The sequence below is a fragment of the Halichoeres trimaculatus genome, unplaced genomic scaffold, assembly GCF_033239565.1.
Source record: "Halichoeres trimaculatus isolate MK-OKI-2021-1 unplaced genomic scaffold, fHalTri1.1 fHalTri1_scaffold_10, whole genome shotgun sequence".
Lineage (NCBI taxonomy): Eukaryota > Metazoa > Chordata > Actinopteri > Labriformes > Labridae > Halichoeres > Halichoeres trimaculatus.
This window is the reverse complement of record NW_027437187.1, coordinates 8,941,509-8,966,496: the sequence shown is the minus strand read 5'-3', so window position 1 is coordinate 8,966,496 and position 24,988 is coordinate 8,941,509. Positions and strand designations below refer to the sequence as shown.

Sequence of the window (24,988 nt, the reverse complement as noted above, 5' to 3'; positions counted from 1 at the left end):
TCTAATTCATGCTTTGACTCCAAGCTGGAAGTCAACAAGTGCTTTCAAACCCCACAATCAGCAGAGTCATCTCTTCCCCTCTGTATAATACCACACACAGGCTGGACATGCAGAGTGAAACCACAGCTGATACGATCTGTGCACGCTGACAGAGCTCTGTCAGATTCACAGAGAGATCACCAGATGTGCAGCAAGATGCATGGAGAGGGCAAAGGGGAGGTCTCACTCACACTGCCCTCTCCAACACCCTCCCTCCCTCCTTTCTCCCCCTCCCCTCCTCTGTCCCAGAGACATGTGCGCACACTGTGCCAGCACACAGTTTCAGCTCTCAGCAACTGATGCACAGACAGCTGCTGTTTCTCTTTTCCCCTCCTCTCGCTCCCATTACTTTTCTCCTTTCATTCCTCCTCTACACTGCCTCCATTCTTCCCCTCTGCACTTTCCCCTTCCTTTCTTCTACTTTGTCATTCTGATACGCACTTTTCCTCGAGCGGATAAAAAGGCAGGTCCTGTTGGAGGGAGAGGGCTTGTGTAATCTCTGGTTGCACATGAGCACCAGAGTTATTGCTTCAGCTGGAAAAGCCACATATCAGAGGACGGCACCAACGCCTAAAGGACAAACTTTGGGACTGGGGGAGAAAGAAGGAATAAATCTGTGGGAGAAAGAGAGGAGATAAAGAGAGGACACAGAGGCAGTTTGGATTGTTGGACAAGGACCATGCCGGGCTCTGTGGTGCTGCTGCTGTCCCTGTTGGTCTTGTCCACAGGAAGTGATGCCAGAAGAATCAGGAAAAGAGGGCTCAATCATAAGGTGAGACTGCAAACCTCTGCTTTCATAATGTGTTGGATGAGTGAGTGCATTTCCTCCATGTCCCTGTTCTACGGCTGTTTCCAGAGTTTGCTGCAAAGTGGAAGTAGGTGAAAGCTCAAAGTATTACAGCACAATACCAGCTCTGTCACTGAGGGCTGGTTTCACACAGTCAGAGAAATTCTGGGGCCGAGGTGAGAGGTGGTTGACCTGGTGTGAGTCTTTTAATTAGGTCATGAAAATATCAACAGAAATTCCTGACTTTAAAACCTTCGGTGTGATGAGGCTCACTTTTTGCTGAGTAAAGTTACAGGATGAAGGTTTTGTTTTTTTGTTTTTTTTTTCTTTATTTTTTCTTTTCATGGAACAGACCAAAGTTAAAAGCGATGCCACTTTACGAGCTACAAAATGAAACCAGTTTTAAATGACAAGTTTTAAATGCTGAAGAAATGTTTTGTTTTTAAATTTCTGCAGCTGTTGGGTGTATTGGGGAGTTTCTGTGACTCAGCAAAACCTGCATCAGATATAAGGGGCACTGCTTTGTCCACAGGGGGCCCCAAAATCAAAACAAAACTTTCTCTCTTCATCAGAAAATAAATTTGTTGTTTTGTGCTGTTTTCTGAGGATGTGTACTTTACTTGAGTAACACTCTTTGGTAAAACTTTTTTCCTCTCTACTGCACCTCATGTCTGCCAATGCACTCTTAACGTTTTTGGCCTGGATTAAGAAGATGAGTTTTCCATTCTTACCTCAAATTTGATCGCCAAAGACAGTATACACTGTTTGTGTAGTTTGTGTGTGGTTTGTTTGTATTGTTTATTCATATTGTTGTGAATGCAGTACCAATGTCACTCTGACAGTTCATGTAGAGGTTGTTCTCCACCTGAACACTCATGGCCGTAACTGTTACTCATGCTTTAAGTTTTTGAATAAAGAATATATGAACCATTTAAACTGCTCATCGACTGGATCTGGGCTACGAAATTTTACCGTCTAACCTGAGAACAGATGTTGAGTTGTAAAGCTGAACATTGGGGGTTTTAATGTGGATGTTTTGAAGTTGTTTGTGCTCATAGCAGCTTAGCTACAGTTTTTATGTCATGATGAACGTTTTAGAAATCCGAAATAAAAGGTTTCCTGAATAAAAATAATGAAGCAAAATGTTCACCCTTGTGTCCTTGACTGCACCCATTCATTGGTTAAAAAAAAAAAAATCAGATTTGAAAAAAAGTAACAAAGAAACTTGAGTGACTTTAAAGCAAGTATTCAAGTATTACTTTGACCAAGCAACTGTTACTTGTATTGAGGAACAGTTGACCAGAAGGATCTGTACTTTGATTTAAGTAATGAAGTTACTACATGAAGCTTTAATCATGATCAGTAGGTGAGGTGTAGACACTTGTTGTATCTTAAACTGGAGCAGTGGGAGTTAAAAACTGCTTCCCCCCTTTTTCTTATTACTAAAAAGCTTGTTTTCGGGGTTTTTTTAAGTTAAGCAAGATGTTGTTTGGTATGTGGTCTTATTTTTACAGTGTTGGTATGTGTTAAGAGTGATTTCAACAAACTTTTTCTCAAAGCTTCCAGAAAAAAAACTTTGGTTAGTGTTGATTTTGGCACCTCATGTGGGCAAACTGAATCTTTGTTGATTTTGTCTTGTGCATGGGCAGATTGTGTTTTTCCCAGTGTCTTTTTTTTTGGGGGGGGGAGCAAGTGACAGCTGTTAAGTAAACACCACAACAAGAATGCAAAAGCCACAACACAACAGAAGTACAGCCAAAAAGGAAGTTAAGAGATTAGTTATCCCAAAAGACACAGAAAAGTTCTGAAAGTAAGTTGATTATTGTTTTCTTTTTTAACTTCAGCGGTCTATTAAGAACTGTAGCCAGAGTGCATGGGTGTGAAATTATTTGTCTTCTGCTTTTTGATAAAGGTCAAGGTAAATCAATTGTTATTTTCACCCCAAACTAAATTTTAGTGTGTTATATGCATAACAATGTACATAACCTAATATTTACAGTTATGTTAGACATATTCTGACTTTTCTGATTGAGCCAATAAAAACACAGAGACGAGTCTGCAGAAATGTTCATGGGTAAACTCAAGGCCTAAAACCAAAAACAATAGACTGACTCGGAGTTTCTCAGAAAGAAAAAAACAACATGTTGAGAGGCCAAGGCTGCTATAATCTTTCTAAAAGTTGGTGCCCTATAATTTAATAGGGGATCTAAAACGTCTCTCAGCTGTGGATGAGGCAGTTTTCAGGAGAGGCTTTGATTTTAAAGCATAAAAAATCTGCACGAACGAGACTTTCTCTGTTTTGATGAGCAGCAGAAAGTTGAGTGCAGCAGATTGGAATAAGTCGCCGATTTTTAAGTTTCCATATGAGTAAATGAGGTACACACTGGGTGCACGGCTCTGGCCTGTGTGTGTTGAGAGTGTGTGTGTTTTCTGTGGATAATCAGGGCAGGAACTGAACTTGCAGACTGGGCCCCTGCTTGTTAACTCAGCTCAGTTTGGCTGATTGATCATCTCTAACAAGGGCTCACTGTAGCGTGCTGCTGTCTCTTTCTTTTCCCCTCCCTGCAACCTCTGCTGCTCCAATGTTCTCACTTTCTGACTGGTTTGTGCCCTCGTTGGCCTTTCTCTCTCCCTCGTTCCCAGCTTTCATCTCTCTCCCACTTTCTCATATAGCACAGTTACCCTTTCACCTCCTCTCTGCTCCTCTTTTTATAACTCCTCGCCCATCACAGCATATCTCCAGAATTTCCCTCCTTCAATCCCTTTCCCTCTCGTCTCCTCCGGCTCTCCAGCAGAAACGTCTTGCTGGACTCTGCTTCAAAGCCGCTGTAATTGGAACATGCTGAGACGGCTGTGCAGATGGAGTTTGTCTCTTTCCCTCTAAACCTTTTCATCTCTGCATCTTTTAATCTTTCATTTTTAACCACCTCCTCTGCACACACACACACACACCCTCAGCTTTATTCATAACACCGGGGTTGTGCAGAGAGACAAATTATAGTTACTGACTGTTTCATGTAGGCGTTGGAATGGTGTGTCTGAAAACAAACTTCAGGCCACTGACAGTGTCTGTCTTTTATTTATGCTCCCTCTTCTCTTTCATAGCATTTTTTCTTTTCATCTTTATGCAATTACAATAAACACTGAATTTGAAATTCCAAACATGAGATGATGCTGCAAATACCTGACAACACATGGCTCGTTTATATGCATATACTACAGAGTTAAACTGCTAAAGCTTAGATGTTTAACATCCTGACGTGCCAAAAATAACACAAACTGTAAAGCTGTTTGTGATAATGTTCATTCCAACCCACAATCAGCAGTTATTCTGCAGTGGTCTGTTCAACATGAGAGTCTATCAATAAAATGAAGAGTGAGGTTATGTTAGCTCTGCTTGGTAGATGACTGGCAGGACATAACCAGGATTTACTAACGTTACACATTACAGACATGTCTTAGAGGCTGTGAGTAATACTAAACAGTCTGCTCACCTTCAGGACACCAAATCGAGTGTACAATGTTTGATTGTTTTCATGTTTCAAGCTCTATGTAACTACAAATAAATACATACATTACCTTGTCGCTTTGCATCCTGGGAAAAGTTATCTTGAACAAAGAAAAGTAGAGTTAGAAAGATGTGCTTTCCGTTAAATTGCTTCCAAACAAACGCAAACCTTGGTAAGAGACACATCCTTGTGGCGATGGGTGCAAGTGCTCATGGGAAATGGAGTCTGTATCCCAGAAAACACCACAGATTACAGCCAGAGGTGTCACTGCAGTCAACATCAAACAGACAGTCCTCAAAGAGCTTTCAAAGCAAAAATGAAATTAAAACTTGAAATTAAAATGACTCAGTATCTGCAGAGTAAATTTTCTTAATTTTTAATCATTCACAATCTTACTTAGTATTACTTTTGAACAAGACTTCCATGTTTCTCCTATATAGTGTCTTAAAAGCTTCACCCTGACTTTTTCTAACTTTCATGTTGAGACCAGCAAAGTCTCTTTGACCCCTGGGTCAGGTGGTCTCTGGGATCAGAGTCAAGACCATCATCTCTTATCTACATGGTTCAGAGGTCAACAACCACACTTTCTTCATTTCCTTTTTGGGCCAGACAAAGACCACTTGACAAAATAATATATGGTTAGAGAAACTATCATAAAGGTGGGACATGCAGAGAGGGAAACTTCCAGTGATAGAAAACACATTTAAAAAGTGATAGGAAGGAGGGGTATGGAAGACTGTAAGTTGATAGGGTTTTGGGGAACAGGGAAACACTACTGTCTGACTTTACCGGGAAAATCTTAAGTTTAATGCCATTTGTTATAGTAAAGCAAGCTAAGTATTAGTTGTAAGTAGTCTGAGGAGAATAACATCACCCTGAGCATCAACTTGTTTGCTTCAGTATTTGGTAGTCAGGTCATAAGCAGTACACTGTATATGAAGTAGGGCTGAACGAATTTGGAAAATAATCTAATGGCGATTTTTTTTTTTTCTACCAATATTGCAATTCCAATTTAGCATGCAATTTTTGTGGGGGGTATGTTTATCTTCTACATTATTTACTTAACACAATCAATAAACCGTTCTATAGCATGACCAACACAACAAAGGAAAGTTTAACATACAAACAATTTTTTCCTGTTTGCCAGGCCTCCATGTCATGTTTACAAATAAGATATACCTTTATTTAATTATTACAATCTCAGTAGAATATTGACTGATTGATTTAACTTTAGGCCTTATAGACCTGTAATGAAATGATCATTAATTACCTTAAATCAAATCAAAAAAAGGAACAAAGCACTGCAGAACAACAGGCCTAATATGAACAATAAAATAAAAAATAAATATGAATTCTCTCATCTATGGATCTCACATAAAATACAGTGCAGAAATGTAAATAAGACAAAATCTCTGGCTCAACCACTGAAATATGTCAACATGTGGAATGCACTTTTTTATAAAAATGAAAAAGAAACACAGTGTGAACATAAATGTAAATATTAATTGTACAGAAATCATACTGGTGTCTCATCAGTAACAAAACACAAACTAAAGTAAATGCACTTTCATTTTTTTTGTTTTGTTTTTTTAAATTGCAGCTTTTGCAATTTGAGAATTGCATTCTATTACATTGCAATGTTGGTTTAAATTTGAATAATTGTTCAGCCCTAATATGAAGTGGACTCTCTCAGGCACAGAACTCTCCAGGTGCTGCAGCGCTGCTACTCAGGTCATGTATGTGTGTGCAGAATAATCATTACACTTTGTGATAATCACAAGTTTCTGATCAAAGCTCAGTTTAGGAAAGACTCCTGAAGGGTTTGTGACTCAAAGTACAAGGCTTTCCTCAAACAGCTGTAACACAAGTCTGACATAAATACCTCCTCTCAAAGAAATCATTGCTCCAGATGCACAGATTCCTGATATAACACACACACTCACACACACTCACACACACACTCACAATCACACACACACACACAGAACAGATTATTTTGTCTCAGCCATAACACAGTCTGGCGCACACACCTGCCTGGGCTTGTCAGTGAGCCTGAACAGTGTCTGAAGCCGCCATCATAACTCTTTACAGTTTCATTTATTTGATGTGATAGGGGTCATTTAAACAACACCTGGTAAATTGTACAGAGGAAGGCTCTGCAGAGACTCAAAAACACACCTACTTCCTGTTCAGGGACTGTTTGACTTGGCTTGGGTTGCTGTGTAAGATAAAACAGATCTCTACACTGCCGCTGCAGTTCGTGGGTCTGTTAGAAGAAAATTTGTAGCTATCACAGGTATCAAACTATGTTAGGGTGACATCACTTTGGGCTAAGTGATTATGAATACAACTAAATGATAATATAACAAGATGTATAGCATGTGTTGGAGTGAAGTGAATGAAAAGTGGCCTTTTTTCGCAGTGTTTTAGAAACAGCTCACTAAATGTGATTAAGTTACACAGTTTTATACAATGACCACATTATTAGGTACACCTGCTGGCGAGGTGAGTGTTTGGGAATTAAATTGAGATCTGATAAAACAAATTTTTATTATACTTTTCATACAATGCACTGAGGTAAGGTATTTATCACTGTAGTTACGTAACCATATGGTTTGAAACGTGACATCAAGCAAACGCTGTAGCAGCCGGCTATATGTAGCGACATCGGCAGCCCAGTGCTCTGACGTATCTGTAGGCTAATGTGACAAAAAGTTAGCACTTTCAGTTTGTTAGTAGTTAAGTAGCTGTCTATATTTAGTGCAGCATGTGTTAGCCTTTAGCCCATGCTCTATCACTCTCTCGCTATGCTTTCTAATGCTTTCTAGTCCTTTTTCTGTCTGACAGTTGGGCTCCAGTGTCCACCATCACTACAAAATTAATCACAGAAATCATTTTTAGCAGAGAAAACACAGATCGCTGTCTTTTATCTCTTCTTATTACTAAACTTCTTCAGCTGGCGTGGTGTTGTCATAGACACCTAGACGTGCTGTAAATCAGCGTGTTGGTTGACCCGAACTGGAAGCTAAGGATTAGCAATTTAAAATAACCTGTAACAAGCAGTATTGACGCTGATAATCTCATTTTAAAGTGTGGATTACAATCAGGCATTTATCTTGAAGAGAGACTTTTTCAAGATCACTTTCAAACTCCTCACAGCCCCTTTAAAGTGATACTCCGGGATGGAACAAGTTGGGTCCTATCACAAGGTTTAGTGCAGAAGGTCTGCAGTCACGCTTTATTTAGAGAATTTTCAGTACGTTACTTTCACACAAAAACACCGCTAAATAAGGCTCTAGTTCTCATCGTGTCTCTTTGTCCTGGCAGACTACCTGCGTTTGTTTATATCTGGCACGCCGCGCACACGGACAGATACACTGAGTGGCGAGCGCCTCGTAGCCAGCTGTGGCTCCGCAGCAGAGGTAGACCGATATCAGATTTTTCGGTGGGAGTCCGTTTATTTGTGTTTTTGGTCAAGTAAAAATATGGCCCCGCCTGAGTGCAGAGGAAACCGGCAGAGGAGCAGGGAGGGGGTGTTTGGTGCGAGTGCTCTGGGCTTCTGCTGCACAAAAACACTGCTGTAGGGGTAATTTCTGCCCTAAACCTTGTGATAGGACCCAACTTGTTCCATCCCGGAGTATCACTTTAAAGCAAACCTCTAATTAGCCAATCACATGGCAGCAACAGGAACCTGAGGCTACAATTCATCATTTACATCACCAGTTACATTCTGACATGACTAAAAAGGAATCTCAAAAAAAAAGTTTCTGGAGGGTAGGATTGTCCTATGGAACAAATTAATTTAGTCTGGTGACCAAAGTATTATACACTAATATGAGTTATGTTTAAACTATAGAAATATCTGACATTTCATATATAAATGTATACAGTTAAGGTGTAAATGGAAACAGATCCCAGTTCTTCTCCCTCTGCTGAAGGGCTGCATGTCAGCAAAGACAGAATGAGTTGCTCTATCAGCTGCCCAGCTTAGATGAATGGGTTTCATTTTTAGACTGGTGAAAACAGATCTAAAGGGAAGACTTCAAACTGGCAGAATTATTTAAACTTGTTGATTGAGCTGATGGAGTGTGGCTTTTCGACATGCTCCCTGAAACCATCAGGGGTGGTTTTCAAAGCGTGACCAGTTGGACGTGGTCATGAGTGCTTAAAAGAAAACCTGGGCAAACTATTTGAGCTGCGTTTAACATCTGTGAGCCTTGACCTCTGGCATTAGACCATTCATCAGTTTTCCTTGGCTGCCTCGTGAGGGGCCCAAAGTTCAAAGAAGAGGTCCCGTTGAGGTTTAATTTTAGGTTTATTACCGTGTACCACTCACTAAGTAATGAGTTACTATAACTCCATTACTGTATGCGTTGACTCATTATGTGTTTAGTTACCCTCTTAGATTACTTAGATTTAAATTGTTAATACTGGTAGCTTCATATCAAACACCTGACAAATCCAGGATATATCATGCTACCCTGACGTCAGAAATAGAAGAACAGCTTCGACACGCCATGAAGAGGAGCTGCCATAACAATAGAAAGCTAGGCAGCGATCAATGTTTAGCACAATGAACATCAACTGGTGGCCCATGGACCTCATACAGCCCACCAGAGCTTTCCATCCGGCCTCTAGTGATTAAAACAAACTTAATTACGTTATTCAATTGTTTTTAAATCAGCCCTCTGAAAGTGTCTTGTGCCACCGCCTGCCTTCAACCAAACCACAACCCACTGCATGCAGCGGAGCACATGTTGACCTCTCTTGTTCAGTTAACGTTGGGTTTATAACTCTTTCATAGGAGGATTCTCCGATGGGCCTCTGACTGGATATGACTGCACTGTGGTGACACCTTAGATTATTTTCTTTACCAACAGCGACAGTATGGCTTTAGATGAGGCTCACAGGTACAGTGTTTGTGTAGGTGGCATTATAAACACTGTAGTGCCCCACAAAAGACACTTTGACTCTTAAGCTTGGTTTGATGTTCCACGTTTATCAGGAACTGTTCACAGGTAAATGTGAGCCATGAGCAACTCCATAAATAATAAACTATGCCCAACTGCCCAATGTGAAAATAAATATAAGTTACCCTCTTCCAATCAGCAGACCCCATCCCTACTGATGTCTATTTTACATCAACATCCCACCCAGTCTGTCACAACACTTATCAGTCCATTCTTCATTAAAGCTTTCTGCTTAAGGCTCTTTGAAAGTGACACTTTCTTAGCTTTCTAAAGCTCATGCTGGTGTGATCCACAGCCTACAACACTGCATTTGATGGACAGCTTGACAGCCTCACAAATATCTAACATAAAATATTGCAGTCGCCCCTGGTGGCTTGCTGCAGTATAGGTAATAAAAGTCACTTAACGCTGACAGATACTAAAATCCAAATAAATAATACTTTTTCAGTGTAACTGTAGTCCTTCATTCACTAACTTTACCACTGAGGCTGTGATCTGGTGTGTGCAGCTGTAATCCGGCTAATCCCAGTCAGATGATGTGAGCCTGCTGGTCAGAAGTACAGTACTGGAAAGAGAAAAGAGAGGCCCAATGCAGGACTTATATACTAGAGGTTGCTGCTTCTCATGTGCTGTCCTCTTTCTCCTGGACCCTCTGATGTTGAAGGCATTCCTGTAACTAGGCCAAGGAGATTTTATTGCCTTCAACTCTCTGTCAACAGGAAGGAAAGTCATGACAAATTTGAGTCCGAACATATTTTTGTGTCCATTACTCAGCATACCAGAGCACAGACTCAGCAGGAGTTTGGTTGTTGTGGCAGCTGCAAGAGAGTGTACAGTATTTGATCCTAAAAATCTATTTCATCCAACAAGGCTATCTGAAAGCTGTTTGATTACGGCCATCAGGGCCAGGTGCTGGCAAAAGAGGTGTGGAGTTGGGACATTTCAAAAACAGAAAAAAAAAAAAAAACATCAAAAATTTCTGTGATGAGCAGCAGGAAAAAAAAATCATACTTTGCTTAAAGTTTCAGCCCAACCAGCTACAGAACCTTTTCCCTCAGCCTACAACTGGAGAGAGAAGAGACATCATCTCATCACTTCTCAATTTTTCTGTTAAAATGTTGGCCTCCAAAGAAGGATGAGATTTAGAGCCTTGCTGTCATGGAATAATATTTTGACTGATATAACAAAAGTTCACAAACTGAGACTGGAGAAAGGGTCAGGCTCTTCTGATTATTGTCCAATAGTTCACTGTTAAAAAAAAATGCTGACTCAACTGAACTCACTCAAGTCATCTTGTTGCTTTGAGTGAGTCAAGTTAATTCAACATTAGGTGTCAAATAATTTGAGCTAGACAAAAAACGTCCAAGAGAACTACAAAAGATGTTGGCTGAACTTAATTTATGATGTTTTTACAGCAAATTAATTTCTGTTGTGATGGTTTTTTGTAACCATGAGTGAGGAGGAAACACAGTGGATATAAGACCTTGCTGTACATTGGGGTGTACAGGCTGTGTTCCAAATGGCACAGACCAGCGGTTTCTGCTCCATGGCAATGACCTGCTGCCTTGTCTGTCCTAACCCATCAACACATCTTATTTATTAGCATAAACACTTAATGCACTGTTAAAACCATTGAGCACAGAGAGCCGGTCCATGCCGTAGAGCACAGACCGCCGGTCCTTGCAGTAGAGCAAAGATGACCTGTACCCCCGTGCAGTGTAACATATCAATCAGCATGGTCTTATATCCACTGTGTTCCCTCCTCACTCATGGTTACTAAATGCACTCAAAAAAAACAACAAATGAATTTTTTTTTTTTTTTTTAAAGATTTATGTGGACATATTTTGTAGCCAAGATGACGCTACTTATAATTGTGTGTTATCACAACAACTTCAATCCTTTTTTAAATAATATGTTAGAACAACAAATGTGCAAAATCACTTTTTTGTTGTGTTTTTGCCCACTGACTAATAGTTTTTTGGCAGGAAGTTGCCGTCCCAAACCAGTGCTCCAATTGGGCCACACAGGTCAACAACAGTCTGAGCACAACCCTGACCCCTGCTACCTCCAATTATAAATGACAGACAGCAGGCACTGGTTCAGACACAAATTAGCTGCTCTCATATCAGTTTCCGTCTGTCCTGTTGTGTTACAACCCTCACCTCACACGGGTTCAACACGTTCGTCTACCTTTCAAGGTCATTCCATGTCCTCAGTGTTCCCATTACAAGGACGTCTTCCTCTTCCACAGCTGTGCTGCTACCTGTTTGTCTGTCAGCACGTCCTCCCATCACTCACTGAAACTCTAAGCTCCCACTGATTTACAGGCTGTGGGGTTGTCTCACAGCCAGCCTGCTGTGTTATCTTCTATCTGCACGTCTGTCTATTTCTGTGTCAAACTGGATGCTGGCAGAGAGACAGAAATGAGTCCTGACAGTCAGAAAGTTAACCAGATGTGAGCTGTTGCCTACTTGGTTGGTTCGACACAGCAGATTTGATGCATTAATGTTGACACTTGGACGGCAGAAAGCAGTCTTTCTTTATTTATATAAATATGTGGACAACCTTAACTGTGGAGTTTTGTGTGTGCTGCTAACAGAGATTGAGTGTGTTTCTGGGTTTTTGTGAGTGTAGAAGCAGCAGAGGTCCCAGTATCTGTCTGAGATCTCTGCATTGAACCATGAACAGCCTGATCTAAGTACAGTTAAACTCTCCCATAAACCACAGAGCAAGAGTGAGTAAAAGAGCTGTTCAGGATCATTTGTTAGAGCCAGCAACATGCCGTGATTTCTCCACACAAGCGACTAGGAAAAACAGTACAAGAATAATTACGGAGCTAGACGTTAAGTGTCAGACTGAGAGTGTGAGGAAAAACACGCCTGCAGACAGACATTGAAGATCACACACAGGCCTGCTGGCAGCGTCAGAACAGGAGAGCGGCACAGCAGACAGGAGGGTAAATAAACATGGTGGAACATCAGAGAGATGTGGGCAGGATAGTGTGATAAACCAGGACGTGAAGGATGGCGGTCCCTCCGGCACACAAAGACATGAAGGCAGGAAGAGATGAGAGGCTTGAGAGTGGAGCACTTACAGTAAGAGCAGGATGATGGGCGCGTAAGCAACAGCAAAGTGGAAAATTGGCCAAGAATATATTCAGTAAACACATACAAGCTTCATTATTCAAACGCATAGAAATAAACAGGAAGGGCACGCTTGACCTTCTGTAGGAGACGTTTGCTGAGACTTCAGGGAAGGATCGGATGTGAGATAAGAGGGGACGGTTGTAGTTATTATGTCATTATGTGGTCACAGGAGGTTTTGTAGGGCTCCCTCACAGACAGACTGTACCAGGCAGTTTAGTGAAGCTCCACTGAGAGCATGAAGGAAGGAGGAACAGACCAGCAGTCTGCATCTTGGATGGATCAGTTTGTGAAGTGAAGTCTCACAGCTGAGGATGAACAGAGGTTACAGATGCCAACACAAGCTGACACTTAGCTTCTTCTCTTCGTAACAGACTCTGTTTGATGCACAACCCAGTCGGTTTGGAAGCGTAATACTCTTGACATCACTAATGCAGTGGGCTGGGATGATACTCTTTTCTCGGGATTTGATTTTTTTATGATTTTTGGGGTGCCGATTCAATTTAAATTGTGATTCTTCGAAATTTACAATTTAGCAAATTTTAGTTTATTTTTTAACACTAGACCATGGGAAAGAGTTAAATGATGATGATGATGATGTCTACAGACTATATCAGAAGCCATATTTTCCCATAAAATGCACATCATAAGAGTCACAGAGAAACATTTCACCCTCTGCTGGAGAAAAGTGGTAACTATTTGTCAATCCAGTTTATTAACAAAGACTGAAATGAAGAATTTGAAAAAAAAAAAAAAAATGTGATTAAGAATCACGATTTTGATTTTGTCAAACAAAAATCCCATTATATAAAAAAAAAAGTTTGTCTCCCACCCCTACTAATTTTTATTTCGTTTTTGGTAGGTCCCAGGTTTTTTGCTGATGCTGAGGACTGTGATGCTGATAAATCTGTGTCAGACTGTCATCTTTAGAAGCTAAGATGTCTTCATGGTGGAGTGTGTTCAGCCTGTTTTTTGTTGTCCACAGTGTGTTTTTCCTGCAAACACCAAAGCCTGCTGACACAGGATTGCTCACTTCTCCTCAGACTACAAACTGACTTCAGATCAAATCTTAAAACCCTCACACATTTTTTCTGTAGATTCAGAAAGCTGAAATTACCTCAGTACCATCTGCCGCTCTCCTCTCCTTTGAGGACTGCCGTCTTCAGACTCAAACATTTATTTTTCAGATTTTCTTGTTATTCCGTCTCAAAGTCAAGTGAGAGGAAATTATCAGTGAGTCTGAGAATGTGAAGTCCAATGTTTGTTCACTTCCTTACAAAAACAGATAAAGTCATAAAGTGAAATATGGTTTTCATAACCTGACAGAGAGCAGAATTCACAGCCATTCAAGCCCTAACTCTAGGTTATTATATTTCAAAGAGTCACTCATTTTGCTTTGACTTTCATTCAACATTTCTTGCTGAAAAGATTTTACCTCACAGCTGCCAAATTCTTCAGATGGGGACACCCAGTTAGTTTCATAAAATATGACTGAACAGAAAAATACAAAAAGTGTCAATCAGCGCTCACTGTTGGCATTTTCATGGGACTAGACAATTGGTCAGTTGTTAGCTGTCTCATGTGCTTCGTTTTCAAATCCACGAACACAAGATTTCCGCTTTATCCCCACTGACTGAATCAATGACCACAGATCTTTGTGCACTAATTTGGCACACAGCTCTTTTTTATTTCTTGGCCTGGTACCTAAAAGGCTCTGTGAATTTTCAGACTGAGTACAGGGTCATAAATAACTTCAGCCAACTTAGCCAGCTAATAAAGTTATTGCTAGTTTCTTTTTGAAGTAGTTACAATTAAAAGGTTAAAAGTATCAAAAGTAATGTGACAGTAAACGGTTGATTGAAAGATTTTGAAGTTGGTGGTGATAGAAAATTTAGCCTCAACAGGTGGGATGGAGCAGCTCCTCCAGGGTTGGCTAAGCTAACATGAGTTTTACATGGGTCACGGGTCGAGATGTGAAAAAATATTGATGCGGCAATATATCGGCATACTTTGAACTGCGATAAAGTATCAGTAATGTAATTCTCAACATAGATATTTTTATTAAAATAAAAATTCATATTTTATGTGAGTTGGAAGTACAATGTCTTTCGCACCTCCACTGCAGCAGATGGCGCCGAAGAGCTACTCCACTGTGTGTTGCCCATAAACTGTATAATGAATATAATGTCAAAGTATATTCAAAATATTTTATACCTTAACTTGATAATTTGGGTTTTGTTGCTGTAAACATCAATGTTTCTCTCCATTCTTGGGTCAGTTTGTTTAAAATCATTTTAAGTTTAATTTTTACAGTATAGCAGACTGATAAGATAATAATCATAGTCATGTTGTGTGACATATTACATTTTTTGAGTAACACTAGTTACACCATGTGACATTTATAAGTTTTACCAGCCAACCACGTCTTTCACCCAATCTTTTTTTTTTTGCAACATTTGAGACATTTTTTGTTTAATGTCTCAGTAGTTTAAGTAACAAACTTGATGAACTTTATGTTTTCAAGTGTTTTTATGAAACACTGCATCTGACTTTCTTTATCTCAAACACAATAAAATAGAAAAGTTGTTTTTAATCAAACAGTTAACCGGGTAAAATATCTCACAATATTGTGATATTATTGTATAGTGACCCAAGTGTCGTGATGTGTATCGTAGCATGAAGTTCTTGCCACTACTCACCCCTGGGTGTTTACAGTGCTGGGCTCCCTGGCAGTTGCTTAGTAGAAGCACTTTGTTAAATACAGTGTACAAAGATTTCCTTCCTACACAAATACTCACCACTGTGTTCTTGTCTTCCATCAAATAATGCCAGACAGAAAGTTGACACCTGAACTATTATCAACTTCTGCAGGTGATTACTGTCTGAGGCGTTCTTTCTCTCAGTATGTGTAGGCATAATCTTGCCCACAGAGGTGGACAATTAATCATAAACAGCTTCTGGCTGTTTGTTAACTACCTTTTAAGTTTAAACTGTTACGGCATTATAAAATGTCTTAAACTCACTGGCTATACGTCTCGTTATTACATAAATTAGCCTTAACTTGTTCCTTGATGACGTGTTACAACACATCAAATGAGCCCTAGAACCAATCACAGCTGTAACTTCTGACACAACCAGGTTTAATGGATATCAACTTTTTTTTGATCAGGCTGCACATTGTTGTATCCACCCAAGACCTATTTACCCACTAAGATAGCATTCACAGCGCCAGATACACAAAACTGTAATAACTAAGCACAATCCACATCCAACTGCTAATCTTGTGAAGAAGTCACACCAAGACTCTTGTTCTCACTCCCTCTGGGACGACCTCCCAAGTGGTTTGGACTGGGAGGTCAGAGAAAGTCACCCACTCACAACTGAAAAAATAAACATCCACAATAACAGACTCTGTGTTTGTGTGTTAAGGACACAGCATGTGATCTCAGCCGTATAACAAACAATCTAACTAAAAAAACAAAAAAGCACCGAAAATTTAGAAGGGCATGGAAACTTCCTAGATTTAAGCAAAAAAAAAAAAAAAGATCATTAAATACATGGATTTAAGTAAAGTATGTTTCTTTAACCTGAAATTTAAAATACCCATTGATCCCATTGCAATTCACTACAATTTTGAAAACTGTTTGTAGCCCTGTATATATATATATATTCTTGAAAACATACCGTTAAAGAGAGGGCATTGGGTTGGAGGGAGTAGGCTTTATACCATCCTCCTTTACACCTGTACGTGTTTTTTTAACATCTATACACCTGTATCTTTACCTTAGCTTAAAAGAGAAAAATCTGTTTTATTTTTCTCAAACTGCTATTTCACAGCTCTTATTTTAGCCGATGCCTGAAGCATTTCATTGTAGCTACTGTCTCTTTAAGGCTCCACAACCCCCCTTCTCTGTGATTGGTCAGTCCTCTAAAAGATCTATTGGGGGCTAAGTGATGGGCAGACCTTGGTGTTTGAGGCCCACCCTTCAACCGTGTCATTAAGCAATTAGGAGATCCTTATGACCTCATCATTTTTAGCAAGTCTCATAAAGATCTTTTGGGGTTTTTTTTAGAACAGGTCATTTTGTTTTTAGACGTATTCAGGGATTTATAAAACATATGACGCTGTTTAAAAATCTGCACCTTTAGTATGAACATGTTACTTTCAATCCAAGTTAAAAAATGGGAAAGCACCCCACCTCTTTAGGAGAAAAAGAAAGGAATTAAATAAATTTAACAATTAGACTGAACACAAGGTTGTAAATGAAAATTTCAAACAAAATCAAATGGAATATTCTTTAAACCCTTTATGAAAAAAACATCCTTTGAAAAAGTGGAAAATGCAGGCGTAGAGAAGTGGACTTTGATAACCAAACAGGTATATAGATAATCTCTTGTGCTGTAGAAAATGAAGAGTTTAGGACTGGTAAGAAATATAATCTGGTGTGTGACCTTGTTTTAGTTTTCTCTGCTTCAGTAGAACTGAAATGTTTGATCAGTCAGCAAAGTTTTGTTAATGGCTGTTTTGTAGCCATGAGAAGAAAACAGTTACATGGTTTCCAAAACAGAAACAGTGTCAGAGAAAATGTGATAAATGTGTAGTCAGAGGCTGATGTGCTCCTTGGGATTTGAATTTAATATTCCCCATGTGAAACTTGAGTAACCCCGAACAATGAAAAGCTGCTTCTTCTGTGGCCCAAAACTTGTGAAATTTGATACCAACACTGTGAAAAAGAATAAACCCACACATGTCCAAACCAATCAGCATGAATCAATAGAGAGTTATGGCCTGGTGGTAAAAAACTATTAAACCACAGGCACCATGGCTGTGATACAGATCCCATTATTTCAGAGCAGAGGATCCAAGGGCAGAGCTCCTCCACTGCAGCAGCAGCATTAAGTATTTGCACGCAAGCTCTTGCAAATGTGCACATTGGCTGAAACACTGAATTTCCAAAGTGTGTCCTCTGCTGGCTCAGGGTCCTGTGGCCTAGTTTTGTTCCTCTCAAACTCACTAGGGAAGTGTTTTTTCCCACACTGAATCACCTTCTCAATCCAGGTCAAGACGTTTGCAGGCAGGCATGCATACTAAAGCCAAACCTTCAGTGTCTCTGCTTATGGTCTGCAGGGCTGAAGAGGGGTAAAGAAGATCTGTTGATGCCCTCTTGTGGTTAAGGTGTGCACTGTTTGCAGCTCCATGAGCACACTGTTCCACTTCAAAATCTAAGTTTGAATCCCAGAAAGACGTGAACAAGAAAATAAAGCATGACCTTTTTTTATTGTGCCACCATGCAAAATGACATCTGATTCATCATTTTACATGTGCATGTCTGTCATGACACAAAGGCTCCACATTTACAATCTTCTTGTTCTGTCCTTCAGGACTACGAGTACCCAAACCACCCTCAGTCCACACAGCATCAGAAGAACGACCGGTGTCCTCCTCCACCCCAGATGCTTCCAGAGAGAGCCTGTGAGGTGCCGGGCTGCCGCTCAGACTCTGAGTGTGAGCGCCACAAACGCTGCTGCTACAACGGCTGCATCTACGCCTGCCTGGAGTCCGTCCAGCCGCCTCCAGGTCAGAACAGACAGGACAGACAGAGAGGGACAGACCGGTTCAGCATGAGCCTTCCTCAGATGAGATAGTAGATATAGACTTGTATTTGGTCAAAAGTATGAAACAAGTTTCCCCTCATTGTTTACAAGGATCCATTTCCCTGTGTGTTATGTGTGTGTATGTTGTGAGCAGTGCTGGACTGGCTGGTGCAGCCCAAGCCTCGGTGGTTGGGGGGTAACGGCTGGCTGCTGGACGGTCCTGAGGAGGTTCTGCAGGGTGAGTTCAGCACCTCAGGCAGAGAAAACCTCCAAACCCCAGGCCAGCAGTTTGCATTATTTATAATATAATCTCACAACACAGTAAAAAAAACTAAAAGTTTTAATCCCCACCTCAGCATTTCTCTGATACAGACTTCACTAGAGAACAGCTGGTCTCTTTGAGGACCTCTCTACATGCTAATGTTAGAGTTTCACATAATGTCAAACGTGACATGTTTTACAGATATATGAAACACATTCAAATGCTACCAGCGCCAGGTTTAGGGGAATCTGGGCCGATAGCAAAGGGTTAGCACAGGCAAGGGTGCACTGTGTAACCCAAAATAATGGTTAAACACAGTGGATAACAGAGAGACAAAGACACAGTTAGCGCTTTGCTCTGCCATAGCCCATTTAATCTGAATAACTTCATAGAACTTTCTCATATTCCATATAAACTATAAAAGACTCAAAAACATCCAAATAAGCATGAGTAACATAAATAAATACATGAAAAAAAATAGAAGCTAAAAAATATAAAACTCTCTTTAAACAAAAATAAATACAACCAAAAGTACAACAATGCAAACTAAATCCTACAAACAACTCAATAGCTAAATGCTTTCTTTTCATATCACACTTTCTGAATCAGATCACGTATCATCATTCACATCTACCACAACACACACACAAACACACACACATGCGTACATTCACATAAAGAGCAGTGTGGAATCTTGGAGCAAACACGCTTCCGTCAAAAGTTACTGAAAAAAGACCTAGCTTGTCACGGTGCTGGCTACTCACTCACAAAGCTAATACATCAACGCTTTTCTTATCACTACACATGCCAGAATGTCATAAAACCTCATGTTACAACTTTACAATAGTTATCAAACACTATTTGTATTGGAAAACACAGTTTCAAACGTACCTGTGGATAACAGAAAGGTGAGGACACGGTTCGCGTCTTGCTCTGCCGTAGCTCATTTAATCTGAGCTGCGCATGAGCAGAACAAGCCGCACAGTCTCTCCTGCAGCTACAACGGCGCAACAGCGCTATCTACTGACACTTTTAGGTAATTGTCATAACAAATGGTTTGAAATGTGATAAATCTGTTCATATATTTAACAAAAGAAAGGGGGGTGTCTGTTTTAGCACCATAACTAAAAGTATAGCATTTCCAACCTACTACACAAACAAATATGAATTTTAGGTTAATTCAGGCTACACTGCCTGGACGCCTGAATCCCTGACTCATTGGGGCAGCCGTCATTGTCATAGACTTAATAGGAGTCACACTCACCTGACAGGTCCAGAAAATATCCTGTTTTAAGACATTAAGACGAAAATAAAACCTGAATTACTCCCCAAAAAAAAAAAAACATTCAATGGACTAAGAAATATTAGCTTGTCAAGTTCCTTGAATTTAATTACACTTTACAAGCAATACAGACTTTTTTTGTCTCAGTATCTCTTCTGGACTCCTGAGGTAAATGTGGCTCGTAAGGGTTAGCACTTTCTGTTTCTAACTCCTGAAGTGTTTGCTCTCCACCAGCTGAGGCCTGCAGCACAACAGAGGATGGAGACGAGCCTCTCCACTGTCCGACAGGCTACGAGTGCCACATCATCAACCCAGGAAACCCTGCAGCTGGCATCCCCAACAGAGGACAGTGCATCAAGCAACGCGGCAACTCTGGTAAGACTGAACCACTCCCAGTTTGTTAACAGTAATCTGAGCAGTTTAAAGAAATCAGATTGAAGTCAGATCTTAAATTCAGGTTGTTTGAAAGACGTAAGGGTAGAATGAAAAATATAAGGTTACCCAATTTAGGTTTTTGTTCTGATAAAATGTGAGCAAGTTTAAAATAACTTGAAAAAATACTGGTCACAAAAGAGGGATGATTCATGAACTAAAATTGAAACAACTTGTCTATCATGCCATTCAAAATTTTTACAGTACACTAAGTATTTAAAGCAATAGTATGAATTACAAATATAAAGTTCCTAAATAAAACACCGTTTTTATTTTACTTAGTAAATAATTAATTAAGTAAATATTTATTTGTATAGCACTTTTCTCAGCTCAAAGACAAAAAGTGCTTCATAAAGAATAAAGGCGAGCAAAATCATCAAGACATTAAAAGCATATTTGGATTTTTGAACCCTCTCTGAACAAAGTTATCAGCTTTTTGCATCTTTTATACCTTTCAAATCTGACAACTTTGCAAAGTTTGAGTCAGGTTGTTGATGTAACTCAGTTTCTCTGTTAAAAATGGGGATAGGAAAAAGCTGCATTACCTGATCATAAACAGAAAAAACGTTTATGGATCTGGTTCATTCTTAACCTGATTAAATCTTTAAAACACAAAGGGGAGGATACTGAAAATTACTGAATGAACCAATCTCAGATCTTTGGTGCTCAGAGAGATTTGAGTCTAAGCTGGACAATTTGTGGCATTTCTTAGAGCGTCCTGGCAGTAACTGTTGCTGTGAACCATGTGACAGCGCTTGCTCAGGATTAAATTAGTAATTTGAGCTTCATATTAAATAACAAAAACTGCTCTTTATTAATTATTTAGACAGACTTCTTCCCTCCATCTCTCAAGTTTGGATACCATCAGTGCTGACGCTCAAGTCGAGTCACGAGCCGTAGATATGGGCTCTTACACATTATCTCTTATCTCAGTGTTTAAAAAGAACCTCCTGTTTATCTGATCTCACTGGAGCTTCCCTCCAGAGCTCTTTGTCCCGTCAGGCTCCAGAGGCAGAAGCAGGATGCTGGGCAGAGCCAGCAGCTGTCTTTGAGTCTGGTTTGGTTTCTTTTGGCAGATTGTGTGCTGTTAGGAGCCAAGTTTCTCCAGTTAATGAGTTCATAAATAATGTACAAATTAGAATGGCCTGGCAGCGCACCTAAACATCAATTCATGATTTCTGCCTGAAGCTGCCAGCAGAAATATTAAAAACTAAAGGTTAAGATGATGTGTGTTGTTAGTGCGTGGACTGAATGTCATTGTGGCTTTTTCCTCTTCAGATGGACGAGGTCTGAGACACAAATACTACAAGGACTACAAGGACTACTTGGGTAAGTGAGGTAATGTAGCGAGCCTGAAAACCTGCACTTTCTCTGAATCCAAGCATGAAGCTGCCCGGCACTAAGGTGTTTCTTTCTGACAGGAACCAGCTCTAACAATGCAGTAGGCTATGAAAAACATCATCACAAGCACCTGCAGGGATAAAGTATGTTTGAATCCACTCTGAGTCATCATTCAAATCTCCTTTAGACAAGGGCTGATTTTTTTAAATCCATGTTTCAGATCAACCCTGACCTCAGCCTCAGCGAAGACCATAACACAACCTCAAACATCAGCAAACTCCTCTTCGTCTGCTCTCCTCACATCTGAACCAGGATCACTTCAGACCTTTTATTACCTGAGCTACAGCGCCTACCTCCTCTATCTTGCAGCTGGTGCTATGTCACAAAATCCTCTTGGAGACGACTTGATGTACTCACAGAAAACAACCAAAGAAATAAGCGCTTTTATTGCTCCTCTGAGGACGCTGACGGTGGAGCAGAGGAGAGATGAGCAGGGTCTGCACCAAAGCTGTTTTCCACTTCCTCTCTTTTGTTTTCCAAAGGGACTGGCCTTTATTAGATATTTTATTGTGATTTTACAATACTGTCCCTCACTTTAGCATGGTCTCATCCTCACACACACAAACACACTGTTAGCAGAGAAAATCAGGACCATGTGCTTCCTGCTCTGTCTGTGAGGGACATTGCTCAAATTTCCTTTCCTGAAATCTGCAGGATTCTTCAAAAATAGGTCAGTTTCCAATTAAATTGTTGTGCATCTTTAAAATCATATCCAAATGTGGTTTTACATCCAGACTAATTACTCTGATTGAAAGGCATAAATACAAATTGGTGTTTTGATTGACTTCTAACAGCAAACAGATGTCACGAAATGGGATGAAGACATATACCCAAAGGACATTACAACTAAAGTAAAGGTAAAAAAAAATAATAATCAAAGTTTGCTTCCCGAGTCCAAGTGTTTGATACTAGGGAGCCTATTTTCCTAGTAAGTTTTCTCTTGAAAGATAAGTCTGCTTTGTTTTTTGTTTTTTGTTTTTTTCTTAATGGGGTTTTCTGAGGTATGTTTTAGGTGTATTACCAACAGGGGATGCTGAATCAGAAGAACCCTAACTAAAACCCAAGCTCAGCATGTCTGACGATTTCAGAATATTACAAAAACAAACGATCTTTCTGATGGCACCCACATTAGCGATTGGGTCAGATTTGTCAAATTATGTGGTAAACTTTGCCTTGTCTGCAGGGGTAGATAAGCCTAGCTTCTTTTCCTATTCTACAACTGGTTTTAAAGGGACCGGCCTGTCCTGGATCCCCTGTGGGTATCACACTCACTGTTGATGAGTACCTCATTAACAAACCATAACAATCCATACATTGTCTTTTTCTGTACTTTCTTCCCAAAAGTGAAGTTCTTTAATGAAACAAGTCTTACAACCAACATCCACCTGTGCACTTTGCTTCCTCAGATGACTTTGAATACTCACCCTGTGTATTTTCTTTCTATATTTTTCTGTCATTCAACAAACAAACCTAAAAAAACGTGTTTGTATAGAGCGCACATATCAAACTGGTCAAAGATCTTCTGTTTTATCCCCAGCTTACTCTGCTTTATCAGACTGTTCAGCTCAAGCTGTCTCTCCTTAAACGGTGCTACTTGTGTCATTGCTGCAGACAACCACAGGACAATAAGCTGGTCTCATAATAAGCTGAAGGTGTGACTCTTAAAGCTGTAACCATTCTGTCAGTGATGTCTGAATGTTGCCTTCTCACTGGTGCTCTACATTTGTTCTCATTAAAATACATTGTTGAAGTCTGGTGCTGTAGTTTGTTTTCTTGCAGCTTGTGTACTGAGACGGGAGAAATGTCACAATATTAAAAATAATGTCTGTTACAATCTAATCAGTACAGACTTGTTTGTGAGTCAACTAAAACATTATGGCAGTGTTTTGATACTTCTCTATTTGTATATTTGAGAGATATTATGAAACATTCAGCATGACGTCCAAATGCATCTCAAACTTCGCCAAGAGCAAATCTGTCTTTAAGATATGCCAAGAAAAAAACAACAATTTAAAATGTTTCCTCTTTCTTGCCTTGAGTAGCTCATTTCTGGCCAGATTTTCTTTCTCAGTAAACATCTTTATATAATGGTATTAGCCTGAAGCTTGGTTACTCATTACATCATTAGTTGCCCTGCAGAACCTCATACACTGAAAAAGCAGCACTTGGCAGGTCTTTAACTGACACAAATAAAACGAGTTCATGTGACACAATAAGATCACATTCATCATGTGAACATGATTTAATCAAGTTAATGTAACTTGTTAACCTCTTGAGACCCAGTGTCCATATGTGGACATTACATTACTGCCTCTCAGACCCATGATACTTCATTTTTTAAAACTTTGATCTCTTAACCACATTTAGGGACACTGCCCACATCATCTTTTGGTGATATCACACCACTACACCCATTTTATTGAAAACAAAAAAACAATGTATTTAAGTACAGAGACACATCTAACAGATAACTAATAGAGAACTCAAAACACTAATAACCAAACTTCCTGTACAAAGACCAAGTTTAGTTATTTAACCTATTAGGTCTGACTTATCCCAAATAGCAAGGCAAATTAAAAATACTCACCAGACAAAAGCTTGGGTCTTAGGAGGTTAAAGAAAGCCAGCGCTGTCAAGGCCTGTTAAAGGTGGCACTATGGGCAAAACTAGGTGTTCAAGGCCCACATCCATTTAATGAAAGATTTGTGGAGTTTTACAACATAGTATGGATATGCAGTGGTTTAAAAATCTGCACACATTGAATATTGTGTAAATGAGCAACCTGCATGGTTACAATATATCCACAAGATTAGAAAAAGGACAGAAAAAGAAAGATAAAGGTAGATAAAGGTTGCTTGATAAAAGAGAGTGAAACATTGCAATAATTTTTTTTCTCTTTGAAAGTTGACCAGTGCGTAGGATTTTTCGTTTTCTTCTGGTACAATATATTCATATATATATGGGAAAATGCAATACCCCCTGTTTAAATCATTACATAGCACATTACAGAAATTAAAGGCTACCCAAAAATTTAAGTATGAACTACATATTACTTGATGTGTCATTACTTTTGAATACATACATTGCAGCATTCATGTATTAAACATGACTGACGTACATGTTTTGGTCAACGTGTTCAAATGAGGCATGAAGCTGAAGCTACGAGGTCTCAATACCTTCTGTTGATCAATCAACCACTGTAAGAGCACAGCCAGGTGTTTGTTTATGCTTTTTAGGATCTTTAACAAAATTAGTACTAAATATTTTGCTTAGCATCACGCAATAAAAGGGTGAAAGTTATTACCTCTGCAGGAGTCCAAACTGTAAAGTCCATAGACTGTAAAAAAAAATGGACGCCCGCTTGCTCGGCTCAAAGTGAGGTCTCCACAAAAACTGCTCCCCCTGGTGACTGTCTGCAGTAGAGGTTTAAAAATCCGTCTTTCCAGCCATTCCAGATGGGCTGTGGTCAAACTTTAAAAAATTAATACACCTCGTAGAAATGTTTCTCATGTCTCCGATTGTTGTGGTGAATTGAAGATATTATTTGGCTGACTTGTATTCAAGTCC

General features: G+C 39.7%; 1 protein-coding gene across 2 annotated transcripts; it reads left to right on the top strand.

The window, feature by feature from the left end:
- Nucleotides 1-332: 332 nt before the first annotated feature.
- Nucleotides 333-23,131, top strand: wfdc1 (WAP four-disulfide core domain 1). 2 transcript variants are annotated; one of them, XR_012598898.1, is made up of 7 exons: nucleotides 333-811; nucleotides 17,832-18,027; nucleotides 18,199-18,282; nucleotides 19,823-19,963; nucleotides 21,299-21,358; nucleotides 21,442-21,504; nucleotides 21,582-23,131. XR_012598898.1 is itself a non-coding variant. In XM_074677914.1 (7 exons), the coding sequence occupies exons 1-6, from the start codon at nucleotides 719-721 to the stop codon at nucleotides 21,501-21,503; spliced, it is 627 nt and encodes a 208-aa protein (XP_074534015.1). In that variant the 5' UTR covers nucleotides 333-718; the 3' UTR covers nucleotide 21,504; nucleotides 21,582-23,131. The 2 variants fall into 2 exon arrangements, 1 of the variants encoding a protein (XP_074534015.1); XM_074677914.1 differs by having other exon boundaries at nucleotides 21,299-21,349.
- The last annotated feature ends 1,857 nt before the right edge of the window (nucleotides 23,132-24,988 follow it).

Bases quoted from the DNA above. Each gene is read 5' to 3' on its own strand.
- wfdc1 (XM_074677914.1), top strand. From the start codon at position 719: ATGCCGGGCTCTGTGGTGCTGCTGCTGTCCCTGTTGGTCTTGTCCACA. The intron at 18,028-18,198 runs GTCAGAACAGAC...TGTTGTGAGCAG, and splicing joins GTCCGTCCAGCCGCCTCCAG to TGCTGGACTGGCTGGTGCAG. The intron at 18,283-19,822 runs GTGAGTTCAGCA...GCTCTCCACCAG, and splicing joins TCCTGAGGAGGTTCTGCAGG to CTGAGGCCTGCAGCACAACA.